The sequence below is a fragment of the Lampetra planeri genome, chromosome 47, assembly GCF_965212315.1.
Source record: "Lampetra planeri chromosome 47, kcLamPlan1.2.h2, whole genome shotgun sequence".
In the NCBI taxonomy this organism is placed as follows: Eukaryota; Metazoa; Chordata; class Hyperoartia; order Petromyzontiformes; family Petromyzontidae; genus Lampetra; species Lampetra planeri.
This window is the reverse complement of record NC_136153.1, coordinates 6008738-6028524: the sequence shown is the minus strand read 5'-3', so window position 1 is coordinate 6028524 and position 19787 is coordinate 6008738. Positions and strand designations below refer to the sequence as shown.

General features: G+C 49.5%; 1 protein-coding gene across 2 annotated transcripts in view; it reads right to left on the bottom strand.

Annotated features, from left to right (window-relative positions):
• Positions 1-266: 266 nt before the first annotated feature.
• Positions 267-19787, bottom strand: part of LOC144733540 (rho guanine nucleotide exchange factor TIAM1-like) — a 112546-nt gene continuing 93025 nt past the window's right edge. For both annotated transcript variants that reach the window (XM_078615508.1, XM_078615509.1), the window contains exons 17-26: positions 19395-19520; positions 18349-18457; positions 13618-13797; positions 9677-9795; positions 7030-7141; positions 6230-6285; positions 5714-5789; positions 4898-4985; positions 3961-4133; positions 267-3558 (exon numbers count right to left, since the gene is read on the bottom strand). In XM_078615508.1, the coding sequence (XP_078471634.1) occupies positions 2819-3558; positions 3961-4133; positions 4898-4985; positions 5714-5789; positions 6230-6285; positions 7030-7141; positions 9677-9795; positions 13618-13797; positions 18349-18457; positions 19395-19520 (1779 nt within the window). In that variant the 3' untranslated portion in view covers positions 267-2818. The remainder of the gene's footprint in view (positions 3559-3960; positions 4134-4897; positions 4986-5713; positions 5790-6229; positions 6286-7029; positions 7142-9676; positions 9796-13617; positions 13798-18348; positions 18458-19394; positions 19521-19787) is intronic.

The following is a 19787-nucleotide window of genomic DNA, read 5'->3' as shown; positions in this document are numbered from 1 at the left end:
CCGTACGTTGAACTTCCGTCGCACCGTACGTGGCCAAATCGTGCTAAATCGCAGGTGGCGAGGGGGGGGGGGGGGCAACAAACTGATGTGTGTGCTGCTGTGGGGCCTCACACAGAACCGCGATGGGCGATGAGGGTGCCGCCGGGCTGAGACGAACGTCAACACCAAGGGAAGGGAGGATGGTGGAGGCATCTCCGTTGACACGGCAGCGAGCGCGAGCGCCCACTCAGATCGACGCCACGTGAACACCAGCTCACGTCGAGCGGTTTCCTTTTGTTTGTTTTTATTACAAAACGTTTCAAAGCCCTACGCTGAATAAAATCCACAACTCGTGTTAGCAATGTACATACACACGTATAGATAGGCAGTTGGAAGAAAACATTACACGAGAAGGAAACAAATTGACGAAACGACGAAACAAATGAACGAACAGCAACAACAGTACCACCAGAAGGCATAAAGCTCGACAGGCCACCGTGGAGAGGCAAACAACGGTGCTTTGCCGGCACGGGCGACGGCAAAACCGAGCGGCGGTTCAAGTGCGCCCCCCCACATTTATCGTGATTGTCACGCAAACAACTTGAGAGGAGTCAAAAAAAAAACACAAACGCTGGCTGGGTGGGTGGGTGGTGGATGGGCAGGCAGGTGAGTGTGGGTGGGTGGGTCAACGGATGAGTAGGCGTAAGGATGGTGAGCGGACAGCGGGCGGAAATTAAAGGGATGAGAGACCGATGCGGCGAAACTGCCGCCTGGTTGGGAAACGTCTCCGGCCCATCGGCAGCAAGATTCGCGACAAGCTTTGGGAGTGAATTATCCACGCGTTGCGTGCGCAGTGCAACAAAACGCACAGACACGGTCGCCGATTGCCGGATTTGCCGGGCAGGGCGAGCCAGCCTTGGTCACGACGCCCTAACGAGGCAAGTCACGCCGCTCGCGTCGAGACCCCGGATTTCACGCACGAGCGCCATCTGAGCAGTCGCCCGCGAACGGTGGTGGCGAGCGAGTCCAGGCGGTGCTCACCCTGCTCAATACATTCCTCTTTAGCCTCGCGCCAGCACTGCCGTGCCGCGCTTCGCGTTTTGGTGAAGCTTTTCCTTCGTCGGGAAGAGCGGTAAAAAAATAAAACGACGCACATCAGCGCACCACAACAGCAGCAGCAGTAGCAGCGAAGCGGTGACTGGGATCTCGGGCTAGCACGATGTCCACAGACACACTTAACGCCCTGTAATGATTATGATTAGCGCTTTGTGCGGGCACAGTACCATGAGAGCCAGGCGATCCCCAGTCACTTCCACTGCTCCAAGACTAGTGCACGGCTCAAAACCATCATCACACGCTGCACTCTACCCTGTAACATCGCACGTCGTCGTAAAAGTCCCATGTCCAGCGCGCAAAATAATTAAAATACAGCCAATGGATCAATGAACGAAATACTAAACTTGACAGCGCTTGTTTGTTCTTCTCATTGAATCCGATTGGCGATACTGTGTTGTCAGTTAAGGCGAGCAGATCACACAAATCTTCCATCCCAACAAAGGTAAGGCTTGTGCTGGGTTCCGGGGCAGTCCACACCACCGACCTACTCAATACTCTGCACGGAATCTCCAAAGAACCCACAGCTTGTTCATCAGATGCTTAGGGCTCCTGGGGAGCGCACACAGTCCTACACAAACCTCCATGGCACACACAGGTTCGTTCATGCAGAAAGTGTGGCAATCACATCATTTACAAATGTACTAGCATGGAACTCGCCGAGACAAGTCCGCACCACATTCCTGGGGCTCAGCCCAGATTCACTCTGAGAACGAGTCTCACAAACCGTGCCCTTTCCCTTGTTCAGCCACAGTCCACAACATTCAGAGACCGGGTCCTATCCGGGCTTGTGCTTGCGAGATTGTCTTGTTGTCAGAATTCCACTTGTCATATGCCAGCATCTTCCGTGTGTGCACGCCGGCAATCGAAATCAGATTAAAACTGTTTCAGGGCCACCTCCTCCCAATCGGGGACTGGTTTCACTGTGGAAATTAATCCTGAATGGAGCCAAAGCCAAAGGGACAATTCTGGAATCTACCCCCATGCATTACCTTGCCATGGGTCCTCCAGTGGTGGATGTGGGCTGGGCGCATTCATGGACACCAGCTGGTGGAGATAAATAAAAAAAGCTGCTCGCGAGAAAGCCTTTGTAGCTGCACTAAACCATTAAATAACAAACGGTCGGCTTTTTTGTCGCACAATCGTTGAGGAAAAACCCCCCAAAATAAATCCCCATCGCACGTAGTTTTTAAATTAACGGGTAGGCCCGGGAGACATTTACCTGCGCCTTCCAAAATAATTTTCCAGTGAGAAAAGGAGGCATATATGATTCCAGCGTTAACATCGTACCCGCTTCAAAGCGAACATTTAAATGAAAAAAATAAACATTGCCCTTAGCCCTTCAATCGATGGCTCCCATCGAACAAGCAGCCAGTCGGCACACAGTGCAGCTTGAGGAATCGAGCTGAATTAAACGTTTGTTTTAAATACGCAACCAGCCCAATGTAGCACTGGACAGCCAATGTGCTTAATTTTACATAAATTATAGAGAGCTGCTTCGACGCAACCAAGGGACGCGAGTGGAGTCGCTTAACATGTGAATATACTTGTAAAGAGTCGAACAGTCCGATATACGTTTACTCAAGCGACGTTGCAACCGACCCCACGACAGAATCCCACAATCCCTTGTTCGCCACGGCCGACCCGATGCAGCGGCGACCGTCAGTCTCCGTCCGGCTTTACCACGACTTGCTCCAACGCCAAGGAGCAAACTCGCGTAATGTTCTCACTCGGTGTCGGAGCCGCTGAGCCCCTCGTAGATTCCCATCTCGCTGAGCAACGAGTTCAGCGACTGGTCACTCGCGTTGCGGCGAAGCGGCGAGCCCCGCGGCCCGACTCTTCCGCCACCGCCAACGCCGCCGCCGCCTCCGCCTCCCTCGTCGTGGCCTCCGACGGCGTCGAAAATGATCTTCTGTTGCCGGAGCGGACGCAGCGCCGGTGCTGCCCCGTCCGACCTCGCGGGGGACACCGACCGCTCGTGGACCTGCGACGCCAGCCGGCCGGGCTCCGTGGCCACGGCGTAGCGGTCGTCCGACATTGCGAGGATCTCCACGGACTTGGCCGTGCTGCGCCCACCGCACAGCTCGCCCGCGCCGCCCCCGCCGCCGCCACCCACGCCGCCCCGTCCTCGCCGATCGTCGTCGTCGTCGTCTTCGTCGCTGCTCAGGATGTCCGTCTCGCGCACGCTGCCCCCGTCTTCTCGGCGGGGTCGCGACGATCGCGCCGCCAACTCCGGCTCCGAGCGGAACTCGATGGCGTGAGCACGCCCGGCGCTGCCGCGTGTCCGGCGCCACGACGGGCCCCGGCCACCGCCGCCGCCGCCGGATCCTCCTCCGCCGCCGCCGCCACCAGCGGCACCGACGCGGCCCCCGCTTTCGCCGATGCCGCTGGCGCTGCCGTTGAAGTCGTCGTCCGGGTCATCGCAGCAGAGGCCGTCGCTCGCGTAGCGGCTGAGACGGCGCGCATCTACGAGCGGGGAGGAGGGAGCGGAGGGGAATTGAAACTCTCTTTACATTCTTGTTCCAAGACAAAAGGGCCATTATTGCATTTTTAATAACCACGCTCCACACATCCAGCAGATTAAGGATAAACGCGGACTTCGCGTTTTTGTACGCACTCATAGAAATAATAGCAAGCGAAACAAATAAAGTATTTGGCAATGACAACCAAGTGACGAAAAAATGACCCTGCGAAGAAAAGGGACTGCAGCAAAGGGATCGAGAACACGGCGAGAAACGCATCGAGAGAATGACGGCGCTGCCCTCGCTGACATTCGAGCGCAGCGCAGCAACAGGAGGAACCGACGCGTCTTCACAGACCCGACCCGCACGATTTCACACAGCGTAGGGGGGGGGGGGCAAACCTCACCTGCTCCGGCACGGAGCCGTCGCGCCTTGAGAGCGGACAGGCGCCGTCCGCCGAAGGGCAGGTAGCCCGGCGACTTGGCGGGGACGCTGGCCGCCTTGCAGAGCCGCTGGCGGGAGCCCTCGCGCAGCACCGCACGCACCACCCGCACCATGCGCTCCCTCCACTCCGCGTCGCTGCAAACGCGAGGTCGCCGCCACGTTTACGGGAGGGGTGGTTTGCTCGCCGCGACGCGGTGTTTCAGAATCATCAGAAGCTTTATTTAGACTGCAGGAGAAATCCGATGAGCTATGAAGCTCTTTTTCATAGATTTCAGCAGGGGGGTGGGGCCAGCAAATTACGAACACAAAATCAATAAATAAATCAAATTGCAGAAGTACATACATTGCTACCGATTTTTAAACACTAAATGCAAGCTTGGGCAACAGCAAAAACAGTCCCAGACCATAACGAGACAAGTCCCTCAATAAAATGGCACGTTTCATAAGTGCAGGGGTGGGGAATCTTCATCCTTACCGAGGGCCGAACGGGACTTTCGTACAGCAGTGAATTGAACGCGGTTGATGATGAAGTGCAAAACCAAATTGAATATGGGTTTGCTGTGTGCACTTAGCCTAAAACGCGCGATGCAGCGACCGTCTTTATTCGGAGGCTAGCCAAACGTCGCTTCATCTTTTAGAGCACTGGTCCTGACCTCAACCACCACATGGTGCATTAACACGAGTCCCCGGTCGGTCACGCAGTTTAACATTTCTTTGCCAATTCCTTCTGAGATGAAATCGGAGGAAACCCACACATTTGAACCGCTTCAAAAAGTTACTTTCTGCGAGGTCATCGCCGAACCAACTCGCAGCGCAGCAAGCTTTAGGCAATCTAACAGCGTGTGATGAAATCCCCGAGCGATCCACCAACACCTGCCTCCCTAGGCGCTGGAACGTACCTGCAGCAGACCCTGAACACGGTCTCGGGCCGGCCCTCGGTCTCAGACTTCACGTGGACGAGTTCCCATTCTGCTCCGGCCTCAGAGTCTGAGAGGCAAGAAAGGGCACGCCGTGAGAAGAGCCCACCACTCTCTCTATGCAGAATAAAAAACACTCGGATTACATGTGGCACAACAGCAGTGGTTAGCGGTCTGTGCTATGAAACCTGAATCTTAACCATTATTGTTACAACGCTTGTTTACCCAGGAAAGCCTCGCCGAGTCTCAAAGACTCCTTTTTCAGGAGGGCCCTGCCAGGTTTAGTGGGCGATGTTGCCGTGCGTAATCCCAATTGAGTAATCTGCAGGTAATTTTAGAGCACTGGTTTGTTTGGCCAATAGTTACAATGCATGGTGGGCAATCGGAGAATCCAGAAGCATCCCATGCAGAACAGAGGGGGAGAACATTTATGAACTCCACGCAGAAAGGCGCACGAGATGGGATTCAAACGGGGCCAAATTGATAAGAAAACTATTTTAATACTTGGAGACACAAACAAGACAAAAATAACAATTTCGAAATACGAAAACACATTTTGCCCTGACAGCTGACCCCGTCGGCTTCCATACTGCAAGGTAGTTACCCAACAAGGCCACCAAAATATTTGGAAAGCGTCGCACAACGCGTGTGTACGGGCGACGTCCCCGACGTTATTCGCTTTGTGCTGCTTTCCTTCCACGTCGGCAAACGATGCCGACGGCAACGGCGTTGGCATTAAAACTGGAAACCGGCGGCAGGAATTGCGAACCACTCCTGATTTAAGAAAACGGGCGAGACCTGTGTCAGTGCCGGTCCTGACTTGAAGAGAAGTCTGGGGAATCATGTACTTGAACTTGAACGGGTCAGGTTCCTCCTGTGAGCCAGGAACACATGAGACGGTGCGTGGCAGTGAGACACAGCTACACGCAGCAGCAGCAGCAGCAGCAGCAAACAACAGTGACGCATCAGGACCAGGTGCACGGTGAGACACAGCTGCACGCAGCAGCGGAGTTAGCAGCAGGATTAAGCAGCGGCAGTGATGACCGAGGCCCAAATTTGAAGTGAATAAACTTGATAATCTCCATTTCATATATTGTTTAATAACCACATTGGCTTTATTAAAACACTCGACAGTCCCACTTTTTATATATTTTATTATACATCTCTCTCCAACTGGCTGTACAATGAATAATTCACTCCCCTTTATCCGTGTAATCCACCAACTCTCGGCAAAATTATGCTTTCTGGAACCGTTGAGCTTTTGTGGGCTATTATTTTGTTCCTAGAAAAATCCAAATGCATCTCTTCGCTTACCTTCTTCTTGTGCTTAGAATGTTCTTTGCATATGAGGACGACTGCCTTCTTGAACACTGCACACACATATGACGGACGGAGCGAGCGTTATCACACGCCGATCTCACTCCACTGAAATCGAAAGCAGGTAGGTTTTTTTTTTAACAGACGCGTTTACTCTGAAAACCTAGCGGTGCTGACACCGGCCAAAACCAACCACGGCTAAAGCTCGCTGAGTCGTTCAAACACATCTGGCGCTGACATTGTCAAGAGCGGTCTGTGTTTTTTTTTTTGTGAAAAATTAATATCGGCTGACTAAATAAGAAGACGAAATTAGAAAGTGCTGCTGGGATACCGGTGCGGGAGAGAAGGAATCGAGGGAGGTTGAGGGTGACATTGACGGAAAGACGAGGTTGAACAAAATACGAACACGATGGATATGACGAGCGTAAAAGGCCGAGGTTAAGAATCACACGGAGGCAGACAATCTCAGCAACCACCCGTTGAAATAACGGAACTGTTGGCTTAGCAGAAGAGGAAAGAAATGAACAAGAAACAGTTTACTGGCAAAAGCGCCGGCTGGGTGGCGGTGGGGCTAATGGGCGGCGGTGGTGGACAGAAGGCGGTGATGTGGTGGGACCGGGTTGTGATAGGGCAGATGGCGGGAGAACCATACTGTCATGGGGCCGGGCTACGGTGGGACCGGCCTGCGATGGGGCCGGACGGTGGTGATTCTGGGTTCATGGCGCCAGGCTAAGGTGGGGCTGGACAGAGGTGGGATTGTGCATGGGGTGCAGGAGCGGTGTGTGACCGGATCTCACCAAACAAGTGCGCCTCCGGCCACTTCTTGCTCCTGCTGACGGCGGCCGGGTGAGGGTTGAGCCAGAGCACGGGGGCATTCATCACCAGGTCGCCCATGGACAGCTCCGTTACCTGCGCGGCACCGCGCGACATAACAACAAAGCTCACCAACGTGGAGTGCATACACAGTGCACAACATACATACGTTTATAGAGCACACACACAGTACAGAGCGCACACAAACACACAGCGCATACACAGCGTGCACACACACATACATGTCAACCAACACAAACGCATACAACACAGCACACGTACACACCAAACAGGGAACATAAGTTACATTTTAAGCCTAATAATTTTTCTAACCACTGCTGGATGAAGGCCTCCTCACGCCATGTCAGTAATGGAGGTTGTACGCCTATGCTTCTGAATGAATTTCAGTATTTAACTTTAACGTAATATAAAAATATAGATATTACTCATGAGTACGTTTCATGTGGAGCTAATGTAATGCTGCCATCGTTGCAGGAGCCTCTAAGCAAATCTCAAATATTTGTGTCACTAAAATGAATTCATTACAATGATTACACACAGCGCACAGGGTGGTGGAGGGTGGACGACACACACAGTGGCATTTTAATCACGCGATCCGACCCAAAAATGTCAATTCCAAATCAATAACATTGGTAGGGAAAGCCTACGTCTTAAACATCACAAAAAACCCCAATTTGCACTTTGTAAACAATTAATTGTAACTCTCAAATGTGAATGATAAAATGCAAATCCTCACTTTAAGGACAACATTTTTATTTCAGCAAATTCCCAGTGTTTAAGGTCCTCTCGTTTGGTCCTTGCTTGCCACTCCACTGTTTCTGCACCAATTCCATACCCACGCCACAGACGCTCCCACCCCTGTCGTCCTCTTATCGCAACCATTCCCGAGGTCTCCCTCTCTTGCCCTTCTCTACCATTCAACTCGACATTTTCCTTTCTCTTACAAACGTAACCTGCATTTATTCTCTCCCTATGTCCAAACAAATGTCAGAAGACCACTGTCCTCCATTTTCTCAATCGTCACACGATATCATGTGTTTTTTCTTTCTCTAAAGTAAAATGTATCAGCACTAAAATATAACCAGCTGCTTTTAGTTTTTAAGACGCTTGTAATGCGAGCCTGTCTTCAGGTGCAGCCCTGGGTGAAACTGAAGGCGCCAATGAAATGTAATATGATCAGACAACATTGAGTGTAAATATCAGAGCCTTTTGCTTACATATTTCTGAGTAAACAAAGGCGAGCAATTTCACTAACTCATATGCAGTATTTCGTAACACTAGATCTGTAATGTTCATGCTAAACAGGCAATTTGCCTTGTTAAAAGCATCGCTTTAATTTGAGCAACTTATTCAAACAACATACGCACACTGCACTGCGGTTTGCCGTGTGCTTTGTATACACAGTTGAAGAGTAGATCATACAATTGAAGAACCAAAAAAATATATCAAGCGGACCAACACGCAATAACCGCCACATTTTCCACTTCAACTGGATGATGACGATGATGATGTTGGCCTTCACCGAGTCTGGCCTTCATTAAAATAAACGAATTTAACCTCCCACACAGCGTGAACGCTGAGCAGTCAACTGCTACATTTCCTCATCAACGCACCGAAAGAAAAAGCCGCTGGTTTTATCGGGCATTGTCCAACGTGTCGCATTTAACCCGATGCCAGAACACGACAACGGCCATCTCCTTTAAAAACGCAGAAATCCAATCTTGCTATTTTTAGGCAGGTCATTATCTGCAGACGTACTTAACATTAGCTCCGGGGCAAGGGCGAGGAGTGTGTTTACAGATAATGAACAATGCCCACTAAAAACAAGAGGCAGTCGCATTGTCACAGTGCACCTTTAAACACGGCAAGGGCGCGAAGGGCACCGCACTAAGAACACGTTTCGTCGTCACCAACACCACCATCAGCCACACAAAGAACACCATTCACAATAATTAACGGCACTGCGTCCATCTAAAGCTGGAGGAATACCTCCCCTTTGCCGTATCAGCAGTCATTGGGGGTTGTCTCACCATGTTTCACCACGTTGGTCAGCGTGGGTTGGTGGAATGAATGGAGTTAGCCCCCCCACCCCACCCCCGTACCGGTTCGTTGTGGATAACCATGGCCGGGAAAAAAAGGCAAGGTCACTGGGTTTATAGTGGTGTGCATGAACCACTAAGCTACCACTCCGCTCCACATAATGAAGTATATTATTCTCAATGGGTGCTCCCTTGTTTTAATAAAACATTTAACACCGCGGAGATAAGTACGTGCGCACACATTGATTATATATATATATTTTTTAAATACTCCATGGAAATGCGCTAACCACTGCGCCACCACTCCCCGCGAAACCGTACCGCGCCACATAAAAAGTTGTGCTCCCATCCAACGCAGCACAGAGAGAGAGACACCTGCGGGGACCATTAGGCTTTCAGGGCAGGACGACCGCCGCACTTCATCACGTCATTAGCAAACGCAATCAGTGGCTGGCACCCACGGGAGACAGCCAGGCGGGCGGGCAAACGAGTGAACGAGCAGGCGAGCGGGTGAGCGAGCGAGCGAGTGAATGATAGAGTGCGAGCAGCAGCAACAGCAGCAGCGACGCACCTCCTTGTGGGCTCCTGTCTGCTCTACGACAAGCTGGTCGAAGACTGCGCCGTACTCCTCGTACACCTTCTGCATCTCGTTGATGTGGCTCGCCACCTTGTTCATCGCTCGCAGCGCCTCTGCGCGGCAAAGACAAAGGATCCACCCACGTCGCCTTGATGGGTTGTTGCGGAGAGGTGCTGTTAGCGGGCGTCTACGAAGGGCAGCATGGCACACCAGGGGGTCGCGCGTGCCCAGCACTGCACCCGGTTGCCTCTGTCTACCCAGCGGTGATGTTTAATGGACTGCAACAAGTACTAATTTAGGGCTGAGTCAACCTAGGGTAAGCCTAGGACCAATTCAGATATCACTCGCCACTGATATTACACATGGATACTCTTCCGTTAATTAAGCACGGCTCACTGCGGTGAGAGCGTGTGGCTTGCGATCGGAACTTTTTAGGTTCAAATCCCAGTCGGAGATCGACTAAGCCCCATCATCCCACTGGAGAACAAGAAAATGAGTTCCACTTATTGAGAAGTCAATGGGTGCGCAACGGATTAACTTTCCCTCGCCACAGGAATATCGAATTTCCACCACAGCCTCGTAGCTGCACAATGGGGTTTAAATAATTAGAGTTGGTGAGGCTGTTTAAAGGCTGTGTGCCTGCGGTGCATATAAATTTTACTCCAGCAGCGATATTAATTTCCAACTCTTAAAATCATAGCAAAGCCTCCACAGTGTGGTTATGGTGCGGGTGTATGCATTTAGGGACCTCGTCACAGCAGGCTGTACAGCCACCATTCATCAATGTCACGAGCGGCATAATGGCTGCTGCAATTATCTCATGAAGAACTAAGCAGCATATTCACTTATCGGTGCACTTTGCGAGCAACAATCATTCTCCAGAGAGATTCACTGCTGTGATTCGAGTGTCGCGATTCAATTCAAGAACCAATGCTTTAGTCTCGTCTTTATTGTCTCGTTTGTAATATTGCTTCTTTATTTACCTCTGCATTAGCTTGTTTGCACATTAGACTAGAAGCACGTTGGCATACCATTCATATATAATTTGGATAAACGACAACTACCTAATTCTCATGCACTACTGGATACATTTCTTGTGAGAACATCATTTGGATTTAATTCATCTCATAACAGAACTCGTGCCACCCTTCTCACGGCGAAAAACACTGACAGAGGAAACAAAAACTACGAAGTGAACAAAAATTGCAACAGCACATGGCTTGCTGAGACAGAGCGATACAGATCAGTGAGAAGATCGCGAGATTAACGAGAGACAGAAAGAGCTGAGCGACACGGAGACAAGGGGTCACGTGTACACGGAACACGTGACTTCAGGCGGGCCCAATAGCCACACGTTACACGCTTATTATGCGGCTCGCCGGAAAATTGAGGCAACGCACTCCAACGGTAATTGACGGAACCGAATGTGGGTGCCTACACCGACAAAGGGTAAACAGCGTACAGACACCCAGGAAAAATCACAGCCGGAATATAATTATCGGTGCACTTTTCTGCAAGGGGCTGTCTCCGGCTTTCATTTGCCGCTGCTCTTTAAGCTGCAGATGGGTGACGGCATCTCAATGGCACGCGGCCGCTACGGCAATACCACGGTTGTACCCTTGTGGAATAACGTCCGCGAAAATCGTATCACCGATTTTGCTCAAATATGGTCACGTCGTAATGAATTTTAATTTATAGCTTTCGTGACTGCAGGGATTCATATTCATGGTTCTTTCGGTGAAGTCACGTAGAAGGGAAATAATAAAATAATAAAAATATTTTTTAAAATTCTCACGACGTTTCGACTGCAACACAAGCAATCATCATCAGGTGTGAAATCCACAGCAAGAACATTTTAAAAAGAAAAAAAATTCTTGCTGTGTTTTTCACACCTGATGATGATTGCTTGTGTTGCAGTCAAAACGTCGTGAGAATTGTTATTGTTTTATATATGAAGTCGTAATGAATGTTAAAAAAAAAATTAAATTCTATTTCTTGACCATGTGCCTGTGAAATAACAAACAAAATAATACAATGTCTCAATATCACCTTTTACCCATTAATTTTGTGCTTTTAACATAGTGTCTTTTGAAATATTTGATGGAATGCTAGGACATCATCATTGCTGTATTCCATTATTTATTGCTTAACAGATTAAAAGGCTTGTGGCAGGCTCATGTTGCGTGAACTGAAGTTCACAAGCTTTGCAGAAGTCTTTATTTTTACTGGAATCAAAACTAATCATTTGAACATGTGGTAATTGTGTCAATCTTATAGCAAATGCTATCACAGTGGGGGGGGATCATTGCTGTGTGGTTTCACCCAATTAGGCAATTTGCCACTACCTTTTTCACTTGGAGAATGCGAACCACGATGCCGGCAAACATGGCCTACTTTTTTTTTAATAACATCACAGGATCTTTAATGTCCACTCTGTATTGATGTGTACGGATGTGGAACTTCTCTCGCACCGTACGTAGCCAACCGTGCTAATCGGGGGTGCGGGGGGAAGGACAACAAACTAAATACCAAAAGCAGCTCCGAAGAAATGAGTTTTCAATTCGGAAAAGCAGACGGCACCTATTTTTAAATCCTTTATATTAAGTTCGCTTGCTTGCGTGCTTGCTTGCTTGCGTGCTTGCTTGCTTGCTTAGGACCGTGCAAATCTTTCGCTCGTTTTTTAACCCACTTCCCGTGATCCAATCGAGCTGATATTTTCCACACAGACTCGTTGTGCCAGACAATTAATGTTCGTGAAAAAAAAATGCCCAAAATTTGACACTTTTTAGGCAAAAAAAAATTATTTTACATATATTCAAATATAACTCATTCATCGCTTTGGCTGAACGTCACAGTATAAGAGCCCAGAGCGTAATCCCTCCACAGGCCGTGGCGGAGTAGCGCAGTTGGTAGCGCCCTCGCTTCCCATGCCAAAGGTCGCGGGATCGATCCCCGCGTCCTCCACAGGCGAATATATTTTTAAATCCTTTATATTAAGTTCGCTGCCACGCATATAAAGGATTTATAGTGAAAAACTTTGTTTTTACGGGTTATACTTATTAAATCCTTTATATTAAGTTCACTTGCTTGCTTGCTTACGACCGTGCAAATCTTTCAGTCGTTTTTTAACCCACTTCCCGTGATCCAATGGAGCTGACATTTTGCACACAGACTCGTTGTGCGTGACAATGTATTTTCGTGAAAAATTTTTTCAAACATTTTACACTTTTTAGGAAAAAATAAATTATATTTAATTACCAATTGCTTAATGGTGGCAGGCATTCATCTGACCCATAGGTGGCAGCCATCTCAAGCCAGAGGACGAGAGGACTCTAGCCGCCACGCATATAAAGGATTTATAGTGAAAAACTTTGTTTTTACGGGTTAATTAATTACACGCTTTCATTTAACTCACTATCTGTTGTCGTATCCTCAAATCTTGTAATTCAATTTTAACCCACTTCCCAATGTGGTATCGACTGCAAACTTCGTATACTTATGTCTTACTGATGACAATACTATATTCTATCATTAAAAATAAAAATATATTTTTTAAACCATCTTTTTTATATGTTATGTTTCGCCTTGGGTCTAATTGTCCACGCTCAACTCACATTGGCTGTAAATCACCACGGTCCCTTACGTTATGACAAGCCTCGGGGCCACTTCCTGGAGTCGTGGAGTTCTGCCATTACTCGTACGGTACATTTCATGAAAGCGTGTTTAAAAAAAAAAGTATTTTTAAACATTACTTATCACGGTTAATACACCCGCCGCAGTATTAACCAGGGCGGCCAATGGGATCAACCCGCGAGCCTCTGAAATCACCGCCCCCCCCCCCCACCCCCAGCAGCTCACCAAACACGACGCGCAAAACAAAAGTGACTTCGCGATAATCGTCAAGGCGCACGACGCGGGCGATCGCGCTCGAGTACCCGTGAGGTGGTAGTTCTCCTCGCTGTCGGCGTCCGTGAGCGAGACGAGCTCGCGCAGCAGCAAGGGGTACTTGAGCACGCGCTGGATCGGCTTAATGAGGTACGACTCCAGCGTGGACGAGTGTTGCCGGCGAGGGTTGCGCTCGTCCAGGAAGGCGCCGAACGCCGGGTCCCGCTTGGCTGCGCGGCGTGACGTGGATCAAAGACAGCGAAGAAAAAGCAAACCCGCGATCAGCACGGTTGGCTACGCGCGGTGCGAAATAAGTTCAACGCGCATACATGCATGCATGATCTTACGATATTCGCACTCGTAGTTTGAAGATTCACCGCCGCTAATGCGATTGCTTGGCCACAATTCAGGTCTGGGAGTCGATTTCGTAAAATGTCCTTGATCCCGTTCGTCGTGCCTCGTTTGTAATCTATCCGTATCGTCTGTTCCGCCTTGTTGGTCCCCATTAGCCTCATGTCAACATTCACAGAGCGGTTTGACGAATTGTCACCATTTGGGATGAAGAATAAACTCAAGAAACAACACCGCCGTGTCTTGGTTTCTTTCCGTTTTTAGCATTTGGCTCGTTTGTACCGCTATGTCGGCTCTATTGGCTCGAATTTAACAGTAATGATATTGTGTTTTGTGCGATCCGTTTGCATCGTCGTTCATGCAAATTGCATCTCACAATCGCTGAGGAAGCCACAGGCAAGCGGGAAAGGCAGCCATGCGGTAAGCTGGCACTACCACCAATTTCCCAAGCTGTTTTAAGCCAATTCGTGAGTGTTTAAACATGTAGCGTGAGCATTTGCAGAGATTATAAACAATCGTTTCTTGTAAGCACGATTGAACTCATATTGTCAGAAGTGCACCAAACGTTTTAATTCAACGGATCAATGCTTTGTTAAATGCCTAAAGCACGCGTCAACTTAATAAATAAATCCCGCATATATTATTTCAATGTACACGTTTGTATTAAATCACTAAAATATAAAACAAAATATTAAATACTCTTTGGGTCTTTCGGTAAAGTCACGTAGATAGAAAAATAATAAAAAAATCACGACGTTTCGATTGCAACACAAGCAATCGTCCTCAGGTGAAAAAATACGTACAAATATGAAATATCGGTAAGTTTTGTGCATATACAGTAGGTGCAGTTTGCATAACATGACTTATTTTTGTTTCTTACATGATTTAAGTTACGAATCAATCTTCAATTGGTACAGCACCTTTCACAATGAATTGTTACATGCCGCCCAACAAATACAATGATCAATTAAAATGCAGTACAATGCAGGGTACACACATGACAATGTGAACGATATATTTACTTTGTCTTCAGTCGGGGCTTTACAAACTACTGCAACAGTTGGTGCCTCCCGTATGGAAACGAAGAATTTAGCGCTTACGTTAAATCAGATTTTTCTAAGTGGTCAATGACACATTCCTCCAGACATGTACACGACAACATCATTGAAGGGCCCACCACTCAGGGAACTTAGCTAATGCTTAATATTTTACACACGCATTACGTTGATATATACTCTTAGACGTAGGCTCCCCGGGGGAATCGTGCCCACCACCCACGTGACCTCCTCCTCAGTGACTGATTAACCAAGCCTACTGTGGGGGGGGGGGGAGGTGGGGGGCGATCACGAACAGAGAAAGCCAACACCGGCGAGTAACAAAAGGAGCTTAGAAATATCCAACTTTCCCAATCTATTGTTGTTTTTAAAGAAAATAGAACAGACCATGATCCGGGCCAACGCCACGTAACTAACCGGTTGATCCGTACCAATTGCACTCAGTTATCCCCCCCCACTCCCCCCCCACTCCCTCTGACCATTCTTTTCTGAAAGGCATTTTGGAGGGGGTGGCAGACAAGACACGGGAGCCCGTGGGTGACCACCCTATGAACAACCCAGAAATAGGCTCCTCTTCCAAGCATGAGAGAAAATGTGATACAGCAATCGTGCTGTGACTGTTCCACCTGAAGACGGAGGCTTGTGTTGCTTCCGAAACGTCGTGATTTTTATTTTATTTTACTTTTATTAATTTTAAAAATTTTTACCTACGTGACTTTACCGAAAAAACCTAAGAATGTGAATCCTTGCAGTCACGAAAGCTTCAAATCTAGAAGAAAATGTGAGGTTTGTGAGTACGAACTAAACCCAATTCGCATAAACACGTGCCAATACACCAAGGTACAATCTCTGTACATTAACAAGAATTGTTAGGCCGTGTTAATTTACAGCTAGTCAGCAGCCCCTTGTGCTGGATGAAAGGTCACGGGTGTTGTTTGGTTGCAAGAACCGAGCAGGTTTGTGTGGGCTGTTACCGCCGGGCCAGGAATCGAACTCGGGTAAACCAAGCTCACGCTCCAGTTTCGAACTCACACTCCAGTGTTGGGTTTTCCCCAAGGTAGATTTGGCCCGAAGTGAAAGCCTGGTACAGTTCGTAAAATATCGTACTGGGGAAACAAAGAGGGCTTCGGTGTGGAGCTGGTCACCTCACCCCCCTCTCGTGTATCCTGCCATCCTTAATAGGTATGCACGGACACACACACACACGCAAGCGCTCACTCACACAGAGAGATTAACCTCGACTCCACTTGATTAGCCCAGAGTACCAGATTGGGCTTTTAAGAGCGCATCTATCAGGCATGGCCACAGCACTGAATTGAAGATCAATAGCCTTCATATAGCGACTATTAGGTGCGCCAGACACACGGGCATGTGCTCAGCTGTTCTTGCTGACCTTTTCTCCACTCCCTTCAAGCAGAGCGCACACACAAAGACAAAGTTCCCCCTTATAGCCTTAACATGCTTTTGGGGCAAGTGCTGTTAGCGAGCACCTACCAAGGCCGGCATGGCACGCGAGGGGGTGGGTGGCCAGCAGCACGCTCGGCCGCCTTTGACTCCCCAGTGGTGATGTATACACACCACACTAGGTACTCATTTGAGGATGAGTCGACCTAGAGAAGGCCCAGGACCATTTAAGATAATCTTCACTAGTATTGGCCCGTGAGCTGGAATCAAACTCTGGCCATCGGGTTCCCGACTGCTGAACTACCACTCCCCAAATACACACGTGTACACACACTGACGCACACACGCACGAGCGCGCGCATGCAGAGCCACCGTACACACACAGACCCGCCGAATAAACGAGGGTGCAGAGATGGGCAGCTGTTGCGATGGGTACAGCATACAGGTGACATTTTTACCGGTAAAAAAACCGATTATGCTGAGGTGGTGGTAAAAGTGTCTTGAACATTGCGCTATGAACCCGGCAACCTGTACGCCCGGTCCTGGACCCTCAGCTTCCCCAACCTGTACTGACCAGTGCGGTGAAGTATGGGCAAATAAACAGCCATGATCGACACAGCGTGGGGAAGGCCTTGATCATGCAGTGAACTGACAAACGGCCTAATTATTTTTGTTTTAACACACGAGGTGCGTCATTATTTCGGCACTCGATGCCGTGTGCACTGATACAGTTTTCTGGAGCGCAGTTAAAGCCAGCCGTGTAACGACGCATCGATTTGTAGTTTAATAGAGTCCCCGACACTCACGATTGCTTGCCTCTAATCGTGCGTACGAGAAGCTATTGGTTTTGCTTTGCTGATGTGGATTGTAATTAGATCACGTGGTCCCTGTAACCAAGTGAAGCACGACAAGTCAGTGCTCCACAGTGAAAATAAAAAAAGAGGTGAATTCTCGAGTCCAACCGTGACACTTCATCAAACCACATGGCGTCAGGTTAGGATCGTTACAGCCCACGTTAAAGCCCTGTTCCCGGCACAGCCATAAATAGCGAAAACGCAATTTGCTGTAAAATTACCTCGTCCTGCTCTTGGCTTCAGTTTAGCCTGTCTTATTGATCACGGAGCCACAGAGTCGCTGCCTTTCCCTCGTTAAAATCAATTAGAGGGGATGAGCGTGATCCAACAAGCCGGCTGCAGTCCATTAAAATGATCCGACTGCTGTGGTGCTGCCAAAACGGATTTCCCTCCCGCCCCCCCCCCTTTTGCGTTGGGTCCCAAGTGTAAGGCTGCGCTATTATGAAAAAGGCAAGCGATTTTTTTTTCTAATGCCGCTCAAGGTTCTATTTTCATTGAGGCCAAAGCCGGCCGAGGCGAGGGGCTGATGTGAAAATAAACAGGGGTAGCATGAGCACAACTGGCAGTAAATTAAGTTGAGCGGTCATAATGACGGGCCGGGTGTGGCAGCGTCACGGACAGATGGGTTGTGGCCGACGGTGCCCGCTGTTAACTCGGCATCGCGTCCCCATTGCCCTAAGGCCGCTTCGGCAAAACGTCACCGACGGTCTGCCCTGCATGCGGAACTGCCCTGAGAAGCCGCTTTTTAAACAACGAGCAGCCCCAACCCGAGCCCTACCACAAACCCTACCCGACCGCTTTCTCCCAAACATAGTTTTTGCACACCTTGCATAACACACTTCCGATTCAATTTCGTTCCCATATTTAAGACCTGGTAAGAGCCTGGGGCAACAAATGCGATGGATGCCTTCCCGAACCCACCAGTGACCGGCATGCCGAAGCATGGTAAAGTAACTGCCACGACCCCCAGAGTGGTCCTCATCCAGCAATGGATTGAGAAAGGACTCTCCATGTCCGTGGCAATCCTAGTAGCGCGACCAGCATATAATTGAAGAAAGAGTGAAATAAAATTAAACAAACGGTGCTGGTGGGCGCAGTCATGTGTCGTGCTCTTTACCCGTCTCGAGCAGCTTCTGTGCCTTGGGGTGGCTGGCGCAGTAGGCGCTGTACAGCTTGAAGTGATCCGAGTAGTAGAGGAACGATCCTCCGAGCGAGAAGAGGACGCGCTGCGGAGAGACGCGGCGATGGCCGTAAACAATCGGCGCTCTGTGCGGCAGAGAGCCTCAGACAACTATTGGATATTAAATATTCATTTCAACTGGCTGCGTGCGTGCTTGCATTAGGGGCACTTTGAAAGGATCGCTGCATCAACTCATTAATGTCGTTTGACAACGTTACAGACGCGCGAAGCTTCCTACCCCTCGACGCGCTGCCCGCGGCTCATCACAGCGACGCGAGGCGCCAACTTCTTGCGAGCCGCGTTCATTATTCAGCCGCAGCTCGAGCGGCAGAGACCTCTCCCGGTGCCCGAAAACCGACAGTTAACGGGTGCCTCCTTGCGCGTGGGTGGCCGGCCGACTGAGTGACGGTCGGGCCAACGAATGCCAGGCGATAGCGGTCACGGTGACGGCGATACGCGCCGTTTCCCGAATCGCCGCCCCCGTGTGCGCGCTGTCCAGCGTTAATTTTGCGCGATATGTAAAAAAAAATAAGTTGAGTGAAAAATGGCTGTGTTTACAAAAAAACAGCAAGCTTGATGGTGATGATGACTACCCACCGAAGACCAAACCGAGGCCGACCACGATGAGGACGCAGACTAAGGAAATGTAGTAACGTTAACAGAGAGTGCAGTGCAGAGGAAAACCAAAAAGTTATAATTGGCTGTACATGTAACACATTTTCTTTTACAGTTCACCGATTGGCTGATCTGATAATACGGAGGTGGGGAGAGATGTGCATCCCTCACAATAACATTTAATCACTAAGGACCATTTGGACTAAATGTTTGACTGCTTCAGGCAATGAGAGTAAGAAAATTGACTCCAGCCCGAGACTTGTCACTGTGCTAACCGAAGATGCGGGGCGGGGGGGGGAAGGACAACAAATGCCGAGTGCATTGGCGCTGGCGCCGTCCCCCCCCCGGCCTTGGCGCCGTCTTCTCACCCGAAAGTGGGCGGGCTGCTCCAGCGTCTCAAAGTCAGGCGCGAGGCTCAGGCCTTGCTCCAGTGTCTGCAGGAACTCCTTCTGGAAGATCACCAGCTCCCGTAGGGTCCCGAACAGGGCCTCCAGCTGCGGACGAGAGGAACGACGCTCCACGTAAGTTCACTTCCCCTCCCCCCACTCGCCCCGAGGTCACAACCCTGCGGCTCACATTATTACACACACAGGGCCGGTGCTAAGAGAGTGCTGGTGTGGGCCCTGTACCACTAAATGTCTCTTTGGCACCACCAAAGTTCACTCTTCCCTTAGCGGTAAATCACTCCGACTCTGGCCACCCACCCAACAGCTCGATGTACGTATGTTGAACTTCTCTCTAACCGTGCGTAGCCAACCGTG